Below are 17,534 nucleotides of genomic sequence, written 5' to 3' on the forward strand. Positions count from 1 at the left end.
CTCTATTGGGTTAGAAGGTGCAAGTGAAAGGGTTTTGGGTTCAGAGGTAGTTGGAGATGTTGGAGCTTCGTTCTTTTGGGATGAAGCGGGATGGACCACAATGGATTTCCCTCCAAAGGTGTTGAATGCTGGTGAGGTGGTGTCAGCTGGAGGAGAGGTCATTGTTGGAGATGAAGGGTCCTGCTGGGAGCTTCTTTCATCGTGGCTCCTGGAGGAATGTGAGGGCAAGGTCTCTGTATTCTTGTTGTCATTAAAGCAGACTGGAGGAGGTATTGACACATTTGGCTGTGGAAGGTCAGAGCTGATTTTTGCTGTTGGGGTAAGATTGCGGTCTGGTGATGAGACTCTGGGGTCTGGACCTTTGTGAGGATCCTGCAAGTAGTTGTCAGGTATCATTTGGAGTGATGTAGCTTTGCCCTTTGTCAAGCCCAACTTGGACAGGGCCTCCATCCTGGATTTATCTGGCTCTGGGTCTTTAAAGGAAATACTACGGGATGGACTATTTCGAGTGTTGTCTTCTGTATGTTGCAGCAGAGGATGGGAATTACCTGCCAGGTGTGCCAACATCTGCTCCTGTCGCTCATGGATGTTTACGTTAGCTACAGGTATTTGGGGCTCCTTTCCACCATGAACCACATGGATATTAGGAGGATAGTGGGCTGGCTTTGATGAGGGAGCAGGACCATGTTTCACAGGAATATTTGATCTATCTCTGGGTGTTTTTTCCGACTCCATGCTAAGGCGACGGAGCAAAGATGAAGGATGCAAGTTTGATGTTCCATCTCCCTGGTTCTCTGCAAGCTGCTGGGCAATCAAAACTGGAGTGGGGACGCTGCCTGGAGGGTGGTAGGAGGAATGGCTGTCTGTCGTCCCAAAGCTTGCACTCCGTGAAGGAGGGTTATACTCTGAGGGGAACGCATCATGCCTCGGCTTTGCCTCAAAGCTGTTTTCAGGAGTGTGGGCCATGCGGTAAAAATCTGGATGTAAACAGACAAAACACTCAGTTCAGTTCACCAAAATGTAAAAAAATGATTAAAACTTCTAGACTCAAGACAAGCAGAAGTGGTGCATTGTACCTTGATGGGCGGGGCTATAGATCGGCTCAGCGGTGTGCACCAAGGCTGGTTCTGAGTGGACCAGGTCGATTATGTAGTTAGGCGACACCTCACGGTTCAGAGCCAGACTTTGATCAACCGAGTCAAAAGGTCGACTGTTGAGTTCAGGGTGCCTCCTCTGGCCAAGTCTTTGCTGCTCCTCGTCTACACCATCCTCCAAAGAATCAATGGTTTCCTCAAAGAACTGGAGGCACTCCTGTTCCTCTCGACTCAGAAACTTCAGAGTGTCTCCCTGTTTTAGGCAAAACATTGAAGAACCTTGAGAAAGTTGTTTTTATATCAAACAAAAACCAAGTTATCTGTCACAGTCTCTCTTCTGTTTGCCATGAAGAAGTGCTGAATATCTTTTTCAACCGTTTCTGTTCCTAAAACTTCTATACATCTTTTTCTACCCGGTTGTCTCTCCTCTATTGAGAAGTCAGTGCTCAACTTTGGTCTCTTCCTACTTGAGCTTCATGTTATTAGTTCAAACAGCAGCACAACATCACAAGATATTTAGCAGCAAAAGTCTGACACATGTTTTGTCCCGACAAGGATCAACTCCACCTAATTAATCATAATCCATATGACTATGATAAGTGGTATGATGATGTGTAATGCAACTAAAAATATGTTTTTATCAAAGGAGGGCTGATGAAAACAAAGTCATATTTGGGAATGACTTCACCCAGGCTGATAATCTAAAACAAAAAACTAGGATGAGAATCCAAGAAAATAATACATTTCTTTAAACTGTAAGCACCAAAAGGTATATAATCTAAAGAATCTATGTCTCTCGTTTGGCCACTTTATTAGCAAGTCTAAAGAAACACAGATGAGAAACATCTGACATTTATCAGTCTGGAAAGGATTACAAGCATCTTTCTAAAGCTTGGGACTCAACAGAACCAATATGCAAAAATGAAGAAGACATTTATGGATATTCATAATCTACAATTCCCTGGAAGGGTTAGCAAATCAAGATTACTAGAATCCAGCAGTGGATGGAGATGTACGCTACATCAAAACTTATCCAACAAATATGTTTGTCTCCCAATTAGCGGATTAACTCTTGATTATATGAAATTTTGCCATTTCAATCAAATTTTTCTAATCCAGTATTTAAAAAAATTACTAGAAAAATGGCTAATGTTTCAAAGCACACCAGCAAGTCAACCACTGATGGTTTAAAAATGTTTTCCAGTGGTCTAGTAAAAGTCTGAACCTAAATCTGAAGGTGAAATGACCTTTAAATGGACTTTTTATGCTGGAAAACCCTTTATCATGGATGAGCTAAAACAGTTCTGCATGGAGGAATGGTCGGTCGATATGTTTACTCAGGTTATACTTTTCTCATGAAATCTATTTGCACTGAAACAAAAAACAAAAACAGAATCAGAAAGGAGGAAATACCTTACATTCCTGAAAATTTCAGAAAAACCAACACCCAAGTAAGAAGTGAATGCACCATTTAAGTGAAAACCAACAGATCTAGTATAAATAAACACAACAACACACAAGACTGGAGATAATCTGGATCATTTCAAGGCAGAGAGCTTCAGTTTAAGATGGAAGAGGATGCTAAGGTTATTTTGCTGACACCAGGGTTATGGAAACCACCCCAACAAGACGACTGCATGCTTTGTTTTGCTTAAAGATACGAACACAAAGACACCCAGCTGAAACCAGTGTGAGATAAACACCAACCTGCTGGTTTCAGCTGTTATGAATGTTGGCTATTGTAGTGAAGCAGCTCAGGATGCAGAAAATTGCAGCTCAACTGGTTGGACTGTTTTGCCTGCTGATAATGAATATCATTCCCAAAGGGAAACAATGGGAATTAGTCGTTAAGCCGGTGTGATTTCCCGGAGTTCGTGTTCGCTGATTGCATTGAGTAAACATAGAGCAACGTCAAGGTGAAATTTGATTTGTCAGCCATCATCTGATAAACTGAGTTCAAGCAGCTCAGCGATCTGTCAGATCTGTATCTGGGAACGCAAAGCTGCTTGGATCCAGTTTGACAGCAATTAGATCAGCTTATGAAAAATAATTTACCAAAACACATTCATGTCTATTATATTGAGTTAAAAAATATAAAGGTTTCTCCTAAATGTTGCCTTTAGTTAAAAATGAAAACAATGAGTCAATCAGCCAAGGTTTATCAAAGCTTAATTTGCAGGGAAAAAACCTTTTAAAGTTTTCCGGGCTGCATGACAGCAGCTAATGTTAGCATGATGGGTTTGTTTCAGCAAGAGCTAGCTGGCACTAAAACTCTGAATCACAAAGATGCTTATAATCACTGAAACCCTGTAGTCTGGAGGATTTTGAAGGTACTTTGTTTTATTTTTTACAGATTATGTAGAAGAGCAGAAGTCCAGTGTGGGTTCAGCTTTTCCCTCCAAAAATTAAGCTAACATAAAAAGCACGGATTTAAAATCAGAAGATTCAATGTATGGCCCAAAATGTTTTTATTTATTTTTATTAGGGACAATCTATGATGAGCCATGTTTTAAATTTAAGCTCATATTGTTGTTTTCTTGGATGCTAAACTGATAAATATTACAGGCTAGCTGCTAGCTGTTAGCTTTCTTCTTCTATGGTTTTTCTTCTTCTTCTGTTTTTCTTTTTGTTTTGATTAAATCAGTTCTGGCCTCCAAACAAACAACCCACGCAGTGAAATACTCACTGCAGGCCCAGAGTTTGGACTGGCGCCGTTGATGCCGTAGTGGAGCTGAGAGTTGCCCTGGAAACGGACGTCCATTTTGGAGAGGGGTTAAAGGTCAGCTGGCATTTGGTCTTCCTGAGGCTTCAGAACCGGTTTGGTTTTGTTCAGAATGATCATCTAATGGTCTCTGTGAGATTCTGCAGCAAAGGGAATAAAATGTGTTTGAATGATTAAAATAGTTTCATAGGAAATGTCAAGTATTTGTGGATTTTTGCTTTTTCCTCGCCATGAAATGTTCTTTCGCATTTTAAAGAGTTTCAACTGAACAAGAAAATGATTCATGTAAGACAGACTAATGTGTGAAGACGGTTTTTACTGCATATAATAGAAAAAGAAGAATGTCAAAAAATTTGCAGAAAAAATTCTAAATTTTGAGATTCTGAGTTTCAGAAGATGAAAATTTTTTAGTTTGCAGTTCAGAAATGTTGTTTTTTCTAGAAAATTTCTGGGATTAATTGCATAATTTCTGAGTTTTCATTCTCGCTAATTTTTTACTTTTGAAAATTATTTGTGAGATCAATTTCAAATTTTTAGTTTTTGGATGGAAATGTACTCCTTTTTCTATCCAATGTGAATATATAGTAGTTTTCATAGTTATTACCCTTAAATAATGATCCATGTTTTTTAACAGTTAAAGCAGTACTTCCAGATTAAATATGATCTGAAGGTAATATTAACGTTTTGTGGTACAATAAAAGATTAAAGTGTTAATTGGTCTTATGGGAGAAGTTTGTGTTGGTAAAAGGTTGGAACCTGCAGGTTTAATTTTTAACAGTCCTCTGGGATTTATACGCTTATCTGTGTTGCATAAATGTGCAAAGTGCAGCTTTCCTGTCTGAAATGTTTTGTGACTTTCTGTCTGATGTTTCCGGTTCAGCATCCCACCTGATGGACCAGTTAACCCACTACAGGCGGCTGCAGAACCGGATCCCAATGTGGCCGAAACCAGCGAGACATTCCGATCTGACGCCGTGAGAAACGACCACAGAGAAGTGAGTGACTGCAGCTCAAATAGAGATTTAACAACAGAAACTATTCCAGTGTAGAGTAGAAAACCAAACCTTCAGGTTTAGCTTTTAAAAAGTATTGAAAGAAACAGATGAGCTGTTTTTACTCAACTTGCAGCTGGTTTTCATTTTTATACAGTTTTTTTTCTCTAAAATCTGTCAAGGTTTCCCTCATTGAAACTGTATTTTTCATTAAAAACTCAATTTATCATTTAAATCTTGTAAAATTAAAATTATTTTTAAGAGAATGAAAAACATTTTTCTTTATTCGTGTTTCCAAACTTCAGTTTTTAAAGGTTTAGTTTCCCACAGAATAGCTAAACTAAAACTAAATAAACTTTTATGTTCAGAATGCAAACATATCATTCTGTTTCGAAAAGGTGCAGAAAGTTACAATATAATTGAATTAATCAACTATTTGTTCTTTGAAGATGTTACAGTAGATAAAAACAGCAGAAACAGGAGTGAAAATTACAAGTAAGCAAATAAATAACATCAGTTTTCAGGAGTAATCTTTGAAATTAAATTTGAAATAATTAAATTTTTCTTTCTTCCAGTACAAAGTCGGTAAAAACTCACCGCACAGATCAGTCATAATGAAAACAGCAGCAGGAACGTGGATCAGTCGCTGTGAGCTTCCAGCTGAATGCACCATCTTAAACCACCGAGAAACTCCGCCCACAGCGCGCGTTGGTGTGTGTGTGTGTGTGTGTGTGTGTGTGTGTGTGTGTGGTTTCATTCAGGTGGAGTTGGGAGGTGATGGTGACACAGTGGAAAGTTATTTCTCTGGGTTGGGTTCACAGCTAATTGGACATTTAAGTTTTGCTGCGAATGAAACCAAAACTAATTGAATTTTTTTTGTTTTATATCATAAAACAAAAATTCAAACGCAGAACGAGATTGTGGGAACAAATTTTGAATTATTCCATCATTTCATACACTTTACATTGATATTGTTCGTTCTTCCTGTAGATCTAGATTTAAAAATATGTAACAAAGAAAACCTGTCAGAAATCTTTGAAGTGATTGTACATGGAGTATTTTGATGAAAAAAATGTTTTTACCAATATTTTGTTAAAATCTACGATTTTAAAATCTATGATTTTAACAAAATATTGTTAAAATATTGTATTATTTAGAATATTCTAAATAATCAACAGAAAAATCTTTATCAACATTACATTTGCTAAGAAACTTTCTGACATGTTTTCATGATTAATTGTGTTGCTGAGCAACAAACTTGGCCCTGATCACCCTGATCACCCTGATCTTTGACATGGAGTCACCACTGACAGAAAAAGGACAATTACATTTTGAGATTAATCTCAGAAACTTTCTAGGAAACATTTTGGAAATTTCTGTGTACCAAAAGTCAAATTTTTACTTTTGAATCACAGAAATTACCAAATCTTTTCCAGAAAATTTCTGAGAATAATCTCAAATTTTTACTTTTTCTAGCTTATTTGTTTGACTTTTCAGACTTAAAAATATCCTTGGTTTTTCTGGAAATTAATGTCAAAATGTTTGTATTTTTCAAGCAAATTTTGGATTTATCACTTTCAGAAATTTGCTTTTTTTCTAGAAATTTTATGAGCTTAATCTCAAAATTTCATTTTTTTCTATCAAATTCTTGACTTTTCAAACTCAAAAATTTCCATGTTTTTTCTAAAACATGTATATCTGAGTTTAATTTAAGAATTTTAGTTTTTTTTTTTTACTAATTCTCAACTTTTCAAACTGAGAAATTTCCTCATTTTGTTTCTAGAAAATTTCTGAGATGAATGTCAAATTTCTTGGTGGAAATTTAAACCTCTTGTTGTCTAACGCATATGCACCAAGACAAATAAATTGGTAATTATTACATTAAATACTGTATTCACATAAGCTCCCAGTGAAGATTTTAGCAAGAAACCACCTTTGATTTGAATTGAATTTACTTTTTACATCCATAAATATAATCAGAATTTTATTCAATTTAAATTAATTTTTTTGCATGTTTTGATTATTATTCTCATTATATACATTCCATTTTATGCCAAATCCTTGTGGATGCTCTGTGTTTTTTCTGTGAATGAATGGATGAAAACCTTTGTTGTTCCCAGCATTAGTTTAACTGTGGCGCCCTCTGCTGGTTGAGTCTCATAAAACTGAAACTAATTCTAATTAAAACAAAAAGAAAATTATATCTCCTAAAACATGGCAAGAAAAACAACTTTTAAAAAAAGTATTTGCCTGTTGAAAATATTTCACGTATAAATAAATAAAAAAGTGTTTTAAAATCAAATTAATAATTAAATAATACAAATTTAAATGTTACAGAATGAGATCAAGGCCAGCAACTAAAAAAAGGATTCTGATTTTATTGAGATTAAAGGAAGAATTCAGAGAAAATTATGAGATTAAACACAGAATTGTAGGATTAAAGTAACATCAAATGGATGTGTGTTTTAACATTTATTTACTTTCTGTTCATACTCCTGAATTTAACATTTAAATCTTACTATTATTTGATGGATATAAAAATTGCAAAATTTTACAAAAGAGGATGAGAGTCAGTGTAAAATAAAGAATTATGACTTTCATCTGATAATTCTGCCTTTAATTTCAGAATTAACACTTCAATCTTAACATTCAATTATTCTCTGAATTCTGAATTTAATCTCAGAATTGTAAATATACTCTCATAATTGATTTTTTAAAAAAATCTGAATTCAGATTTTAATCTTACATTTTTCACTGTAATAATGTAATAATTTTATTTAGGCTATTTCTTGAAAATAAATTAATATTTTTATCAACAATAAAATTAGATTAAGATCGATTTAAAAATTATGTCATTGTTCTTTTCATCTGTAATTATTAAAAACAAATGTAACAATCATTATTATTATTATTATTATTATTATTATTATTATTATTATTATTATTGTTTATTGATTAATGGTGCTTTTGAGCCTGTAAACGAGTGACTGCGCTTCCTAAAACCCACCACAGGAGGTCAGTTAAGTCCAGTCTGACTGCATCCTGAGAGTTAGTCGCCTTTTTTCCGAGCCGTCCTCAAACGCATCTCCCGTCAGCCTCTGCGTCAACAGCCGCTCCGGTGTGTTTGTTTGTTTGTTTGTTTGTCGGCTTGTTCCGGCCGCTTACCGGGAGGCAGACCCTCCGCCCGGCCGCTGTCTTCACGGTGAGTGCTCGGCCGTCTTTAACGGTGACTCGTGGTGTTTTTTTTTTCTCCGGTTGGGCTCAACAATATTAGCCGGTTAGCATCTCCCGACAGATGATGATGATGATGATGATGCCAAATACGCCCATTATCGGACGGCGTCGTTTTGCGTTTCTGTTTGCGCAAAAAATAAAGTAGACAAATCGCCTTTTTGTTGTCGGTTTAACATGTCTGACATGGACGGGTCTGCTTCCATGCATGGCTGGTGTCAGGTAGCACCGGCTAGCACTGTTATCAACCAATAGTAGCCTGTTAGCTTGCAGAAGTTAGCATGTGATTCATACAGACTCATAAAGGGGCTTTTTTACACTATTAGTCTTTAAAGTTAATATTAACTTGGTTAAACCTGATGTGGATTATTTAAAGCTGATTAAATATTCATTAAAGTAAATATATGATATATTAAACCTTAATTATAATCATAGAAACCATAAAAGGTCGATTAGCTGCACCTTAAATCGACTCATTGGAGGCTAAAGTAGATTTAAGTTTAACTGTCCAGTCCTGCACTTAATTATTTATCATGGTGTAATCTAGAGCAGTGGATGAGTTGGATTCTAACGGTGGTTCAGATCGGTTATTAAAGGGTGAAATATTATGTTTTTGAATCAGAAGCTGACTTCAGAGCTGCTCCCTGAACAGGTGAGTGTCTGCTGTTGGACAACACCTGTCTGGGATCCCAAAGGGAAACTCAATGCTGCCATAACTCATATACGTTTTTCTAAAGAGTCAGTTTCCAAAGATGGTGAGGCTGTTTAGGAGCTCCAGCAGCAGTCAGTGTTGCAGCAAATCTACAGAAGCCTCTGACTGAAGACTGCTTATGATTGTTTCATGACATCCAGTTAGCAGAGACAAAATTTCACAGTAAAATTTCCTGGATGACAGGATCAATAAACTTTAAATTCTAATGAATGGAAGACACTTAAAATATCCCAAATAAATGAACAAAACAACAAATTAAATGTATCCTGAAGTCTTTGTAAACTAAATTGTCCTTCAAAAAAAGGGGCTGGTGAGGCTGAAAACTTTAATCCTCCAGTTTCTGGTAGAAAGAGAAAAACAATAAAACATGCAAATGGAAATTTTCAAGCTTGTTTTAATTTATCATGTGATTAAGTGATAACTTTAAGTCTGTCTGGTTGGAAAGATGTTGGAGTAGGGGATAAGCTCTTTGTTGGTTTGAACTTGCTATTCCTCTCCTTTTCAACTCCTGGAATTATGGGGTCAAAGTTCAGGGATTGTTTGAACTTTCAACTCGCCCTGTCACAATAACACATTTTGCTGGACGATGAATTGTTTAGGGATAAACATGAATATTGTTGTTTTGAAACAGTTTAAGTTACAGAACAGAAACAATAAATAAAATGAAAAAATAAACTTGATGGTTATTGTTGAGACCAAAACGGCAAACTAAAACTTTAATCATCCAGTTTCTGGCAGAAAGAGAAAAACAAAGAAATTATTGAATTTGTATTAATTTATCATTCAATTAACTAATTTATTGCTTATTGAGACAAGCTTCTGTTTGAATCTGTCTGGTTTTATGATTGATAAGATGTTGGAGTAGGGGATGAGCTCTTTTGTCACGATGATTTGAACTGCCTCATTCTTAACTCCTCTGAATTTTTGGGGTCAAAGTTCAGGCGTTGTAAAGACTAATGCAGCAGCAGGTCAGGGCGGCGCGATGTTTCCTCTGCTGCCCCCGGCTGTTTGTGGTCATAATGTTTTGCCTGGTGTGGATAAGTGAAACTGCTGTTGTTTCCATGTGTGACGGGTAAATAGACAGGATGAGCCAGTAACTGGATCCGTGATCGGCAGTGTCGGGTTACCACGGCTTTCCAGGACCGGTCGCCATGGAGACGGGCCGAATGGAGAGCAGCGATTGGTCAGTTTCAGACAGGTGGAGTTTCACCTGAGCTGTCAGAGTGTCACTGTCACGGCAGCTGGTGTGTTTCTACAGGTTTTCAGCTGATTTAATCGACTTAATGCTGATTTTATTTACATTTATTTGATTATTTCACATGTAAAATTGGTAGATTTAAAGTTTTATTTGTTTAAATTTCTGATTTCAGTTTCTGTCAGATATTAAAATTATATTTTAAAGAGTCTAAAATGCAGCAAAAACTAAATATGTGGTGCATTAAATCCATGTAGAATAATTTAATAAATCTATTCAACAGAAACTAATTATCACACTGTTCACTTTAGATCTTATTTTAACATTTAAAATGTAAAAATTTTTCCCAAAACTTTGATTTAAAGTGAAAATGTTCTTTTTTGGAAGTAATAAAATAAAAAGTATTAATTTGATTATCATTTTAATGTCATAAAATAATTATTTGCCCGCTAACGCCACGTTAGAAAAAAGAAGGAAAAAAACAAAAGAAGAAATAGAAAAACAGACAAAAATAAAATGGGGTGAAAAATAAAAGAAAAAAGAAAAAAACAAAATGTATTAAAAAGAAGAGAAACACCAAAAACGGGAAGGGGAGAGAAAAGTTAGAGTTGATGGTTTCTGCACACATGCAGCCTCAATAAATGTTTCTGTTCGATTTGTGCTGAGTCAGGAAAATGGAAGTGGATCAGAATATTGGTGGGTCAGAAACTCATTAATCACATGATGCTGCCTGCAAGGCGAAACCCAGGGCACACAGCCGTTTGCTCAGCAGCAGAACCAGGAGGATTTGTTGTTCAGCGTTTGTAGCGGTTTGATCCCAGATGGATTTATTTATGGATTTTATTCCCAGCCTGCTGTAACTGGGACAGTAACTGGTTTCTCTGTGTCTCAGGTGAAGGACTGTTGGTGCTGAACCAGAACCTGCTGGACTCTCCATCCAGAGCTGAACATGGTACCTTCACTGTCCGTCTGTCCACCTGAATGTCCGTCTGTCCACCTGAATGCCCGTCTGTCCACCTGAATGTCTGTCCTGCAATGGTTTATTCCTGCTGTCTTGTCTAAAGCCAAACCAGTTTAAAAACCTCTGCAGTAAATTAATCTGAAACTTTTCAGTGACTCTTTAGTTGATGGGTGTGAATGAGACTGACATGAAGGACACTGCATGGAGGTCTGACTGGAATGTGAAGCAGGAAGTTGGAATGTGAAGCAGGAAGTTGGAATGTGAAGCAGGAAGTTGGAATGTGAAGCAGGAAGTTGGAATGTGAAGCAGGAAGTTAGAATGTGAAGCAGGAAGTTAGAATGTGAAGCAGGAAGTTGGAATGTGAAGCAGGAAGTGTGTGTGTCTGCAGACCGGATGATGTCTGACAGCAGCTGCCATGGCCTGCAGCGGCGCTCAGAGCAACGCCGAGGCGCTGGAGGGCTTCCACGAGGTCAACCTGGCCTCACCTACCACACCTGACCGACAGGTAGGGGGCGCCGGAACCAACTCAGGCTTCAAGTGTCACAAAATACAAAATTTAGCTTCCATGCTCAGTAATAAACTAATAATTTTATGAAATCCTTAGCAATCTAAGGCATAAGAGATTAGTTCATTCTGAAGCAGATAAAGAAATGTACAATATTTATCGTTTTTTAACAGTTGTTTTATTATTTAACATTAAAGCTGCAGTATGTCACTTTATAGAGAGTATTTTTCTACATATTTGTTGAAAGTATCAGCATGGTATGAGACAGAAAACTTGCTCCTATTTCTTCTCCCAGAAACAACCAATCAGAGCCAGGAGGCGGGACTTAGCGCTGTCAATCATCTATGTTTCATATGAATGGTTGTGCAGCGATGCTCTGATTGGTTGTTTTTGGTGCATTTCTTCAGACAGACAGGAAAGGATCGACCTTTTCACAGATTATTTCTCTCATGGCAAACTGTCACAACATGCTGAAAGTTTGAACAAATACAGAAAACCTATTTTATAAAAGTTACAAACTTTAGGAACTTTTTATTTGATGTTTCTTTTCTCAAGTGTGAGATGATGGTTTGGTTTCTCTCCTCCAATATTCTGCAGAACCAAGCAGAGCAGCGCCCCCCCACCCGCCACAGCGCCCCGCCCGCCTCCCTGTACCGCGCCCACTCTCTGGGGCCGCCCCCTGCTGGCCTCCCCACGTCACTGCGAGCCGATAAGCTCCCAACGCAGCCGGTTTACTCCACGCCGCGGCACAGCCACAATGGAAGGTAGCGCAGCTGAAACCGAGCGGAGCTTTTCTCTGCAGCTCTGTCTCGATGCGAGGTCATTTCCTGTTGCTGTTTTTGCAGCGTGCCGGGCCTGGAGGCGGAGCCGGCCGAGGGCGGGTTCCTGTCCGGGGACGACGGCGACGAGTGCAGCAGCCCGTCAGTGATGGAGGTCAGAGAGAAGGGACACAAGAGGCTGAAGGAGGAGCTGGCCAAGGCTCAAAGGGTACAACACACACACACACACACACACACACACACACACACACGACCTGAAAGCGTGTTGCTTTGTGATGCGTCTCCATATTTTATTTTATTTTGTTCCATATTTGTTGTTGGAGTAAAGTTTTTTTCTTTCACCTCCATTTCCTGTTATTTTTGCCTCCATGCATTCATTTGGTTTGTTTTTCTGTTTGTCTGGTTTATATACGTGTGCGTGGGTGTGTGTGTGTGTGTGTGTGTGTGTGTGTGTGTAAGGAGCTGCTGTTGAAGGATGAGGAGTGTGAGAGGTTGTCTAAAGTCAGAGACCAGCTCGGCCAGGAGCTGGAGGAACTCACCGCCAGTCTCTTCCAGGTCGGTCCACCTCTCCTTCACTGCTGCTCCTCATCTTCCTCTTCGTCTCCTTCCTGCTTCCTGTTCTCCTCACCCAGCAGCCAATCAGAAACAGGACAAAAGGAAACAAACATTTTTCCTGTCTTTTCCTCCCACAAGCAGCTGGGACTCTGTGCCTGTGTGGTTTTCTTCATTTCTTGTCGCTTTCTTCGTCGTTTGTTTGACATTTGTTTTTGTTTTGGACTTCAGCCGTGAGCTAATCGATGAAACGGCTGCAGAAACGTTTTGTTTGTGTTTTCCAGGAGGCTCATAAGATGGTGAGAGAGGCAAACATGAAGCAGGCGAACGCAGAGAAGCAGCTGAAGGAAGCCCTGGGCAAGGTGGGTTTTATTCACACGGAGTTTGTGATCCTTGAAGGTGCTTGGATTTTGGTGTTTTCAAGGTCTGGAAAGTGTTGGATATTCAAACTGAATAATAAAGTCCAATATTGATTAAATCCTAAATTGGGTGTTCTTGTTTCAGTTAGAATCACCAAAATTATTTCTATTTACCAAAAGCCAGAAAACTTTGTCAGAACATTTTGACTTTTTGCCGTTTTCTGTTGTTCTGAGAATGAAATCCTGTTTTGCTGAGTATTTTCCGTCAGAATCCAATAATTACTGAAATGTCTCGTCAGATCGACGTCCTGCAGGCGGAGGTCCAGGCCCTGAAGACGCTAGTCCTCTCGTCCCCCACCTCCCCTGTCGCTGAGCTCCCGCCTGCAGGCAAGGCTCCGTTCAGGAAGGGCCACAGCCGCAACAAGAGCACCTCGTCCGCCATGTTGGGGTCGCAGCCCGACCCGGCCGCCACGCAGCCCATCGTCAGGGAGTGCAGGGAGGTGCGGGTCCAGAGTCTGTCCAAAAGTTTAGCCGCGTTGAACCTCGCTAACGCTGCGCTGGTTTTCTGCAGGGGGACAGTCAGCTGTTCGCTGAGTTTAAGGCGTGGAAGGAGGCGCCGACGCTGGACCGGAGCTGCAGCTTCCTGGAGAGAGTTTACCGGGAAGACATCCACCCCTGCCTGGCCTTCAACAAGAGTGAGGTGCAGAGACTGAGCTAACACGGTTTGCTTCGGCCACTGAGCGAACTGTGAGGATTTTGCTTTAATGATGATGATAATTGAATTTCCGGTCCTGGTTTTTGGTTGGTTCTCTCCTCCAGCTGGGTTCGGCCATCTTGGACGCCGTGGAGCAGAACACGCTGAGCGTGGAGCCGGTGGGTTTCCAGCCGCTTCCTGTGGTCAAAGCGTCGGCGGTGGAATGTGGCGGCCCAAAGTGAGAAAACACACATTTTCCTCTTCCTGTCCCTTCCTCCATCGAACTTTCACTCCATCTCCATCTTCCCTCAATTCCTCCTCTAGCAGGCGAAGGGCGGCGCTCGTCACGTAAGTCTGACTCAGCTCTCTGCTGCCATCGCCCCGCCTGGCTCCTTCAAACGCTCCTCTAACTCTCTCCTCCAGCGATCAGAACCGACCTCTCCTCTTCTTCTCCTCTCTCTCTCCTCGCCTGTCAGTCTGCAGATTGATTCTTCTTCTCCTGTTTCTGAAGCGAAATGTTTTTGTCTTCGATAGAAAGTGCGCCCTGAGTGGTCAGACCAAAACCTGTAAGCACAGAATCAAGTTCGGAGACTCGTCCAACTATTACTACGTTTCTCCTTTCTGCAGATACAGAGTAAGTACAGACGCTGCCCCCTGCAGGTCTAAATCGTCACTGCAACAAAATCACCACATTTCATCAAATTCTGCTTCTCAGCTCTTTATATGATCATTTTATCTTTCTTCTTGAATCATTCATTTTATCTCCTGTATGTTCAAAACAAAATTAAAAAATATTATTTTGAGTGAAATTAATTAAATTAAATTTTGTTTCTTGTCCATCTCAACGAATCAGAAATACATTAAAGTCATTTTATTAAAAAAGTGAATTCATTGTTATAATTACCTTTTTGTTTATAAACTATATTATGACTGTTTGCACATTTTTAAAGTTTCACAATAAAAGCCTCTGAAACAATGAGGAAAAGGTTCTGAGAATAATAAATCCTCCAAAAGGGGGCGCTGTTTCCCCACGCTGATGCATTTTAATCCCAGTATTTTGTTTTCTGAGCACTAAATGTTCCACTGAAATGATTTTTCTGCCTGTCCGTCCTCAGATCACCGCGGTGTGTAATTTCTTCACCTACATTCGCTACATCCACCAGGGTTTGGTCAAGCAACAGGACGGTAAGCAGATTAAATAATCCTGCCCAGATTAACAGACGGCAAATTTTATGTACCAATTCTGAGTTGTTTTCTGGAAGCAGCTGATTAGAATCTGAAAAGCTCAAATAACAACTGACCTCTGACCCCAGATGAAAAAGAGGAGCAGCAAAAGCAAAGGAGGTGGATTAGCAGAGCAGCTAGCAGCTGTTGTCATCATCAGCCTGTTAAAACAGTCTTCAGTCAGAGGCTGCTTCAGAATCGTTGGAACACTGACTGCTACTGGAGCAGATCAAATGGTTGAAATTGAATTTATAAAACAGGATTTAAATCTCGAATTTTCTGTTGGTCTGAATAAAATCCACCGATTTCCTTAAGAAGTTTGATTATAAATGGAGTAAAATCAGCTTAACTTTTCAGAACAGGATCATCTTTAGACATGAAAAATATTTCCTTCATGTTTGTTTCTAGACCATAATAACTTTAGCAAATTTTATAAAGAACCAATTATTTTATGTTTAGATATAGATAAAATAATACAAGCAGGTTTTAGCTGTTATTCAAATAGTTTTTGTTGGAATAATTACACAAACAAAACAACCAGGAATATTTTCTCATTAGGTTGTAAATTCTGTTTGTCAGAATTAAAATAACATTTTAGGCCAAACAAGAGATTTTGATGTAAATTTCAAGAGCTCACAGCTTGAGATTTGTAACTTTTAGACAATTTTTTATAGCATTTTCAACAAATAACATCTAAGAACCTAAAAACAGAACTAAAATGAACTTTTAAACACAAATTTTCTTCAGTAGATTTTAGTTCAAAAGATTTCTGGTCTTCATCAAACTGTGTCCTAATGATAAATCTTGTTGTTGCAGCAGAGCAGATGTTCTGGGAGGTGATGCAGCTCCGCAGGGAAATGTCCTACGCAAAGCTCGGATACTACAAGGACCAGCTGTGAAGCCGTCCAATCGCAGCAGAGCCTGACCAACAAGCCCCGCCCCCGGCGGTGTGAAGGAAGAACTGTTTTTGTTCCTGGAAGCTGCGGCACGGACTTAACGGCCGCTAATGCTCCGGATCGTTCTTTAGGTTCTGTTCGCCTCGTTTTCTGACCTCCATTATGTGACACTAAAAAAAGCTTCTCCTTGCATTTAAATTAAATTATAATAAATCAGAAAATACTTGAACTATTGTGTAATAAGCCACGAGCCTCAACGAAAAAACACAACAATTTATAAACTCCATAATATTCCAGTAACTTTGCAGTTTATAAAATCAAAGTTTTTCATTTTTGTGGAACATTAAAGCATCCAAAAGTATTTCCAAACAAAAAAAATTTATTTCACTAAATTTTACTAAAAAAAAAAACAATTAGGAAAGTTGAAAGTGTTTCTAAACAAGTTTCACCAAACAAAATAAATTTTTTATTTTTGCAACTTAGTAATTGTTCAAGACATTTGTCTTTAAATTTAAAGAATTTGTTTTTGCAGAGAGAAAAGCTAAAATATGAGGAAACTTGAAAGGAGATTTTTTTTCATTAAAATTTATTTTAGGAGTGTTTTTGTTTTATTTCGCATGTTGCGAATTATAATCAGGTGTTAAATCCCTCATTCCTGTAAACTGAAGCTTTTTCTTTTAAAATGAACTAAATCTAAAAAAAAATCCCTATTTTTTTACCCAGAATTTATTTATTTTCACTTTCAGACCAACGTCATTCCAGAAATAATTTATTTCCGTTAAAATGTCCCAAATTAACTCAGTAAAAATGAACAGATTTCTTTGTTGTCATAAATGTTTTGTTTTATTGTTAGAAAATATTTCATTTACATTCAGGAAAATTTGACTGAAAATCTTTGCAAAATTTTGTTGGGTTTTTTTTGTAAAAAATTTGCCTTAAAATATGGACCCACGTGTTTGTTTCCCCTCAAGCTGACATAAATGATCAACACGTTAATCACTAACTTATCCTTACTGATAATCACTGGTTTGTTGTTAGAAAATGATTCTTGTGGTTTTGTGCAGATGAAGGCCTGAACACAATAATCGGTCAGTTATTGTTTGGAGACGAAGCTCTTAAGTTTATTTTTGCTGTTTTGGTTGAAACGTTTCTGAAAGGGGGAAACTTTCCGTTGTTTTCTCCTGCTGTTTACCTGCAGGTGTTCTGTGACGTTTGGTTTCATTTTAAGCGACTCCGTCTCTCCCGGTTTGGTTTAGTGCCTTTTCTCTCAGACACTCTGAATAAAAACAGTGATACCTCTGGAACGGCAGCGCTCTGCGTGAATCTGTTGCTCCGACAGGAAGCAGCTGCTTGTGGATCTTCGTCCTGCTCCGTTAGGTTCTGGCATTTGGATTCCTGGCTGACGTGAAGCTGTGGCTCACCTGATGGAGAAACTCTGCAAGTACGTCTGACCGCCGCTCCTCTGGCAGAGAAACTGACATTTGATACCGGAAACAATTTAACATCAATATCAGACGATCAAATAAAAACGGGAGAAGTCTTGAGTCCCTCTGAAGTCTAATTGGCTCATTTATTTGCCAAAATGTGGCAGGAAAAGTTCATTAAAAAGAGACTTTCT

General features: G+C 38.6%; 2 protein-coding genes across 8 annotated transcripts in view; one reads left to right on the forward strand and one right to left on the reverse strand.

Moving 5' to 3' along the window:
- Positions 1 to 5,483, reverse strand: part of LOC129351879 (proline and serine-rich protein 2) — an 8,783-nt gene extending 3,300 nt beyond the window's left edge. The window contains exons 1-4 of the mRNA XM_055020698.1: positions 5,406 to 5,483; positions 3,781 to 3,956; positions 1,077 to 1,347; positions 1 to 977 (exon numbers count right to left, since the gene is read on the reverse strand). The exon at positions 1 to 977 is cut by the window's left edge and continues 3,300 nt beyond it. Coding sequence (XP_054876673.1) covers positions 1 to 977; positions 1,077 to 1,347; positions 3,781 to 3,855 — 1,323 coding nt within the window. The 5' untranslated portion in view covers positions 3,856 to 3,956; positions 5,406 to 5,483. The remainder of the gene's footprint in view (positions 978 to 1,076; positions 1,348 to 3,780; positions 3,957 to 5,405) is intronic.
- On the forward strand, positions 4,736 to 17,220 carry rab3ip (RAB3A interacting protein (rabin3)). Of its 7 annotated transcripts, XM_055020700.1 has the most exons (15): positions 7,902 to 8,010; positions 9,832 to 9,934; positions 10,839 to 10,898; positions 11,296 to 11,412; positions 12,010 to 12,176; positions 12,258 to 12,399; positions 12,651 to 12,746; positions 13,028 to 13,105; positions 13,402 to 13,602; positions 13,674 to 13,802; positions 13,922 to 14,034; positions 14,121 to 14,144; positions 14,331 to 14,430; positions 14,912 to 14,981; positions 15,837 to 17,220. In XM_055020700.1, exons 4-15 carry the CDS (start codon positions 11,323 to 11,325, stop codon positions 15,917 to 15,919), a joined length of 1,293 nt encoding a protein of 430 aa, XP_054876675.1. In that variant the 5' UTR covers positions 7,902 to 8,010; positions 9,832 to 9,934; positions 10,839 to 10,898; positions 11,296 to 11,322; the 3' UTR covers positions 15,920 to 17,220. The 7 variants fall into 7 exon arrangements, with proteins under 7 accessions (XP_054876676.1, XP_054876675.1, XP_054876674.1 ...); XM_055020701.1 differs by lacking the exons at positions 7,902 to 8,010; positions 9,832 to 9,934 and adding an exon at positions 4,736 to 4,811; XM_055020699.1 differs by lacking the exon at positions 9,832 to 9,934.
- The last annotated feature ends 314 nt before the right edge of the window (positions 17,221 to 17,534 follow it).

Source organism: Poeciliopsis prolifica, unplaced genomic scaffold (assembly GCF_027474105.1).
Source record: "Poeciliopsis prolifica strain line A6 unplaced genomic scaffold, Auburn_PproV2 SCAFFOLD070, whole genome shotgun sequence".
Taxonomy (NCBI): domain Eukaryota; kingdom Metazoa; phylum Chordata; class Actinopteri; order Cyprinodontiformes; family Poeciliidae; genus Poeciliopsis; species Poeciliopsis prolifica.

Bases quoted from the DNA above. Each gene is read 5' to 3' on its own strand.
- rab3ip (XM_055020701.1), top strand. From the start codon at position 11,323: ATGGCCTGCAGCGGCGCTCAGAGCAACGCCGAGGCGCTGGAGGGCTTC. The intron at 14,145-14,330 runs GTAAGTCTGACT...TGTCTTCGATAG, and splicing joins CGAAGGGCGGCGCTCGTCAC to AAAGTGCGCCCTGAGTGGTC. The intron at 14,431-14,911 runs GTAAGTACAGAC...GTCCGTCCTCAG, and splicing joins CTCCTTTCTGCAGATACAGA to ATCACCGCGGTGTGTAATTT.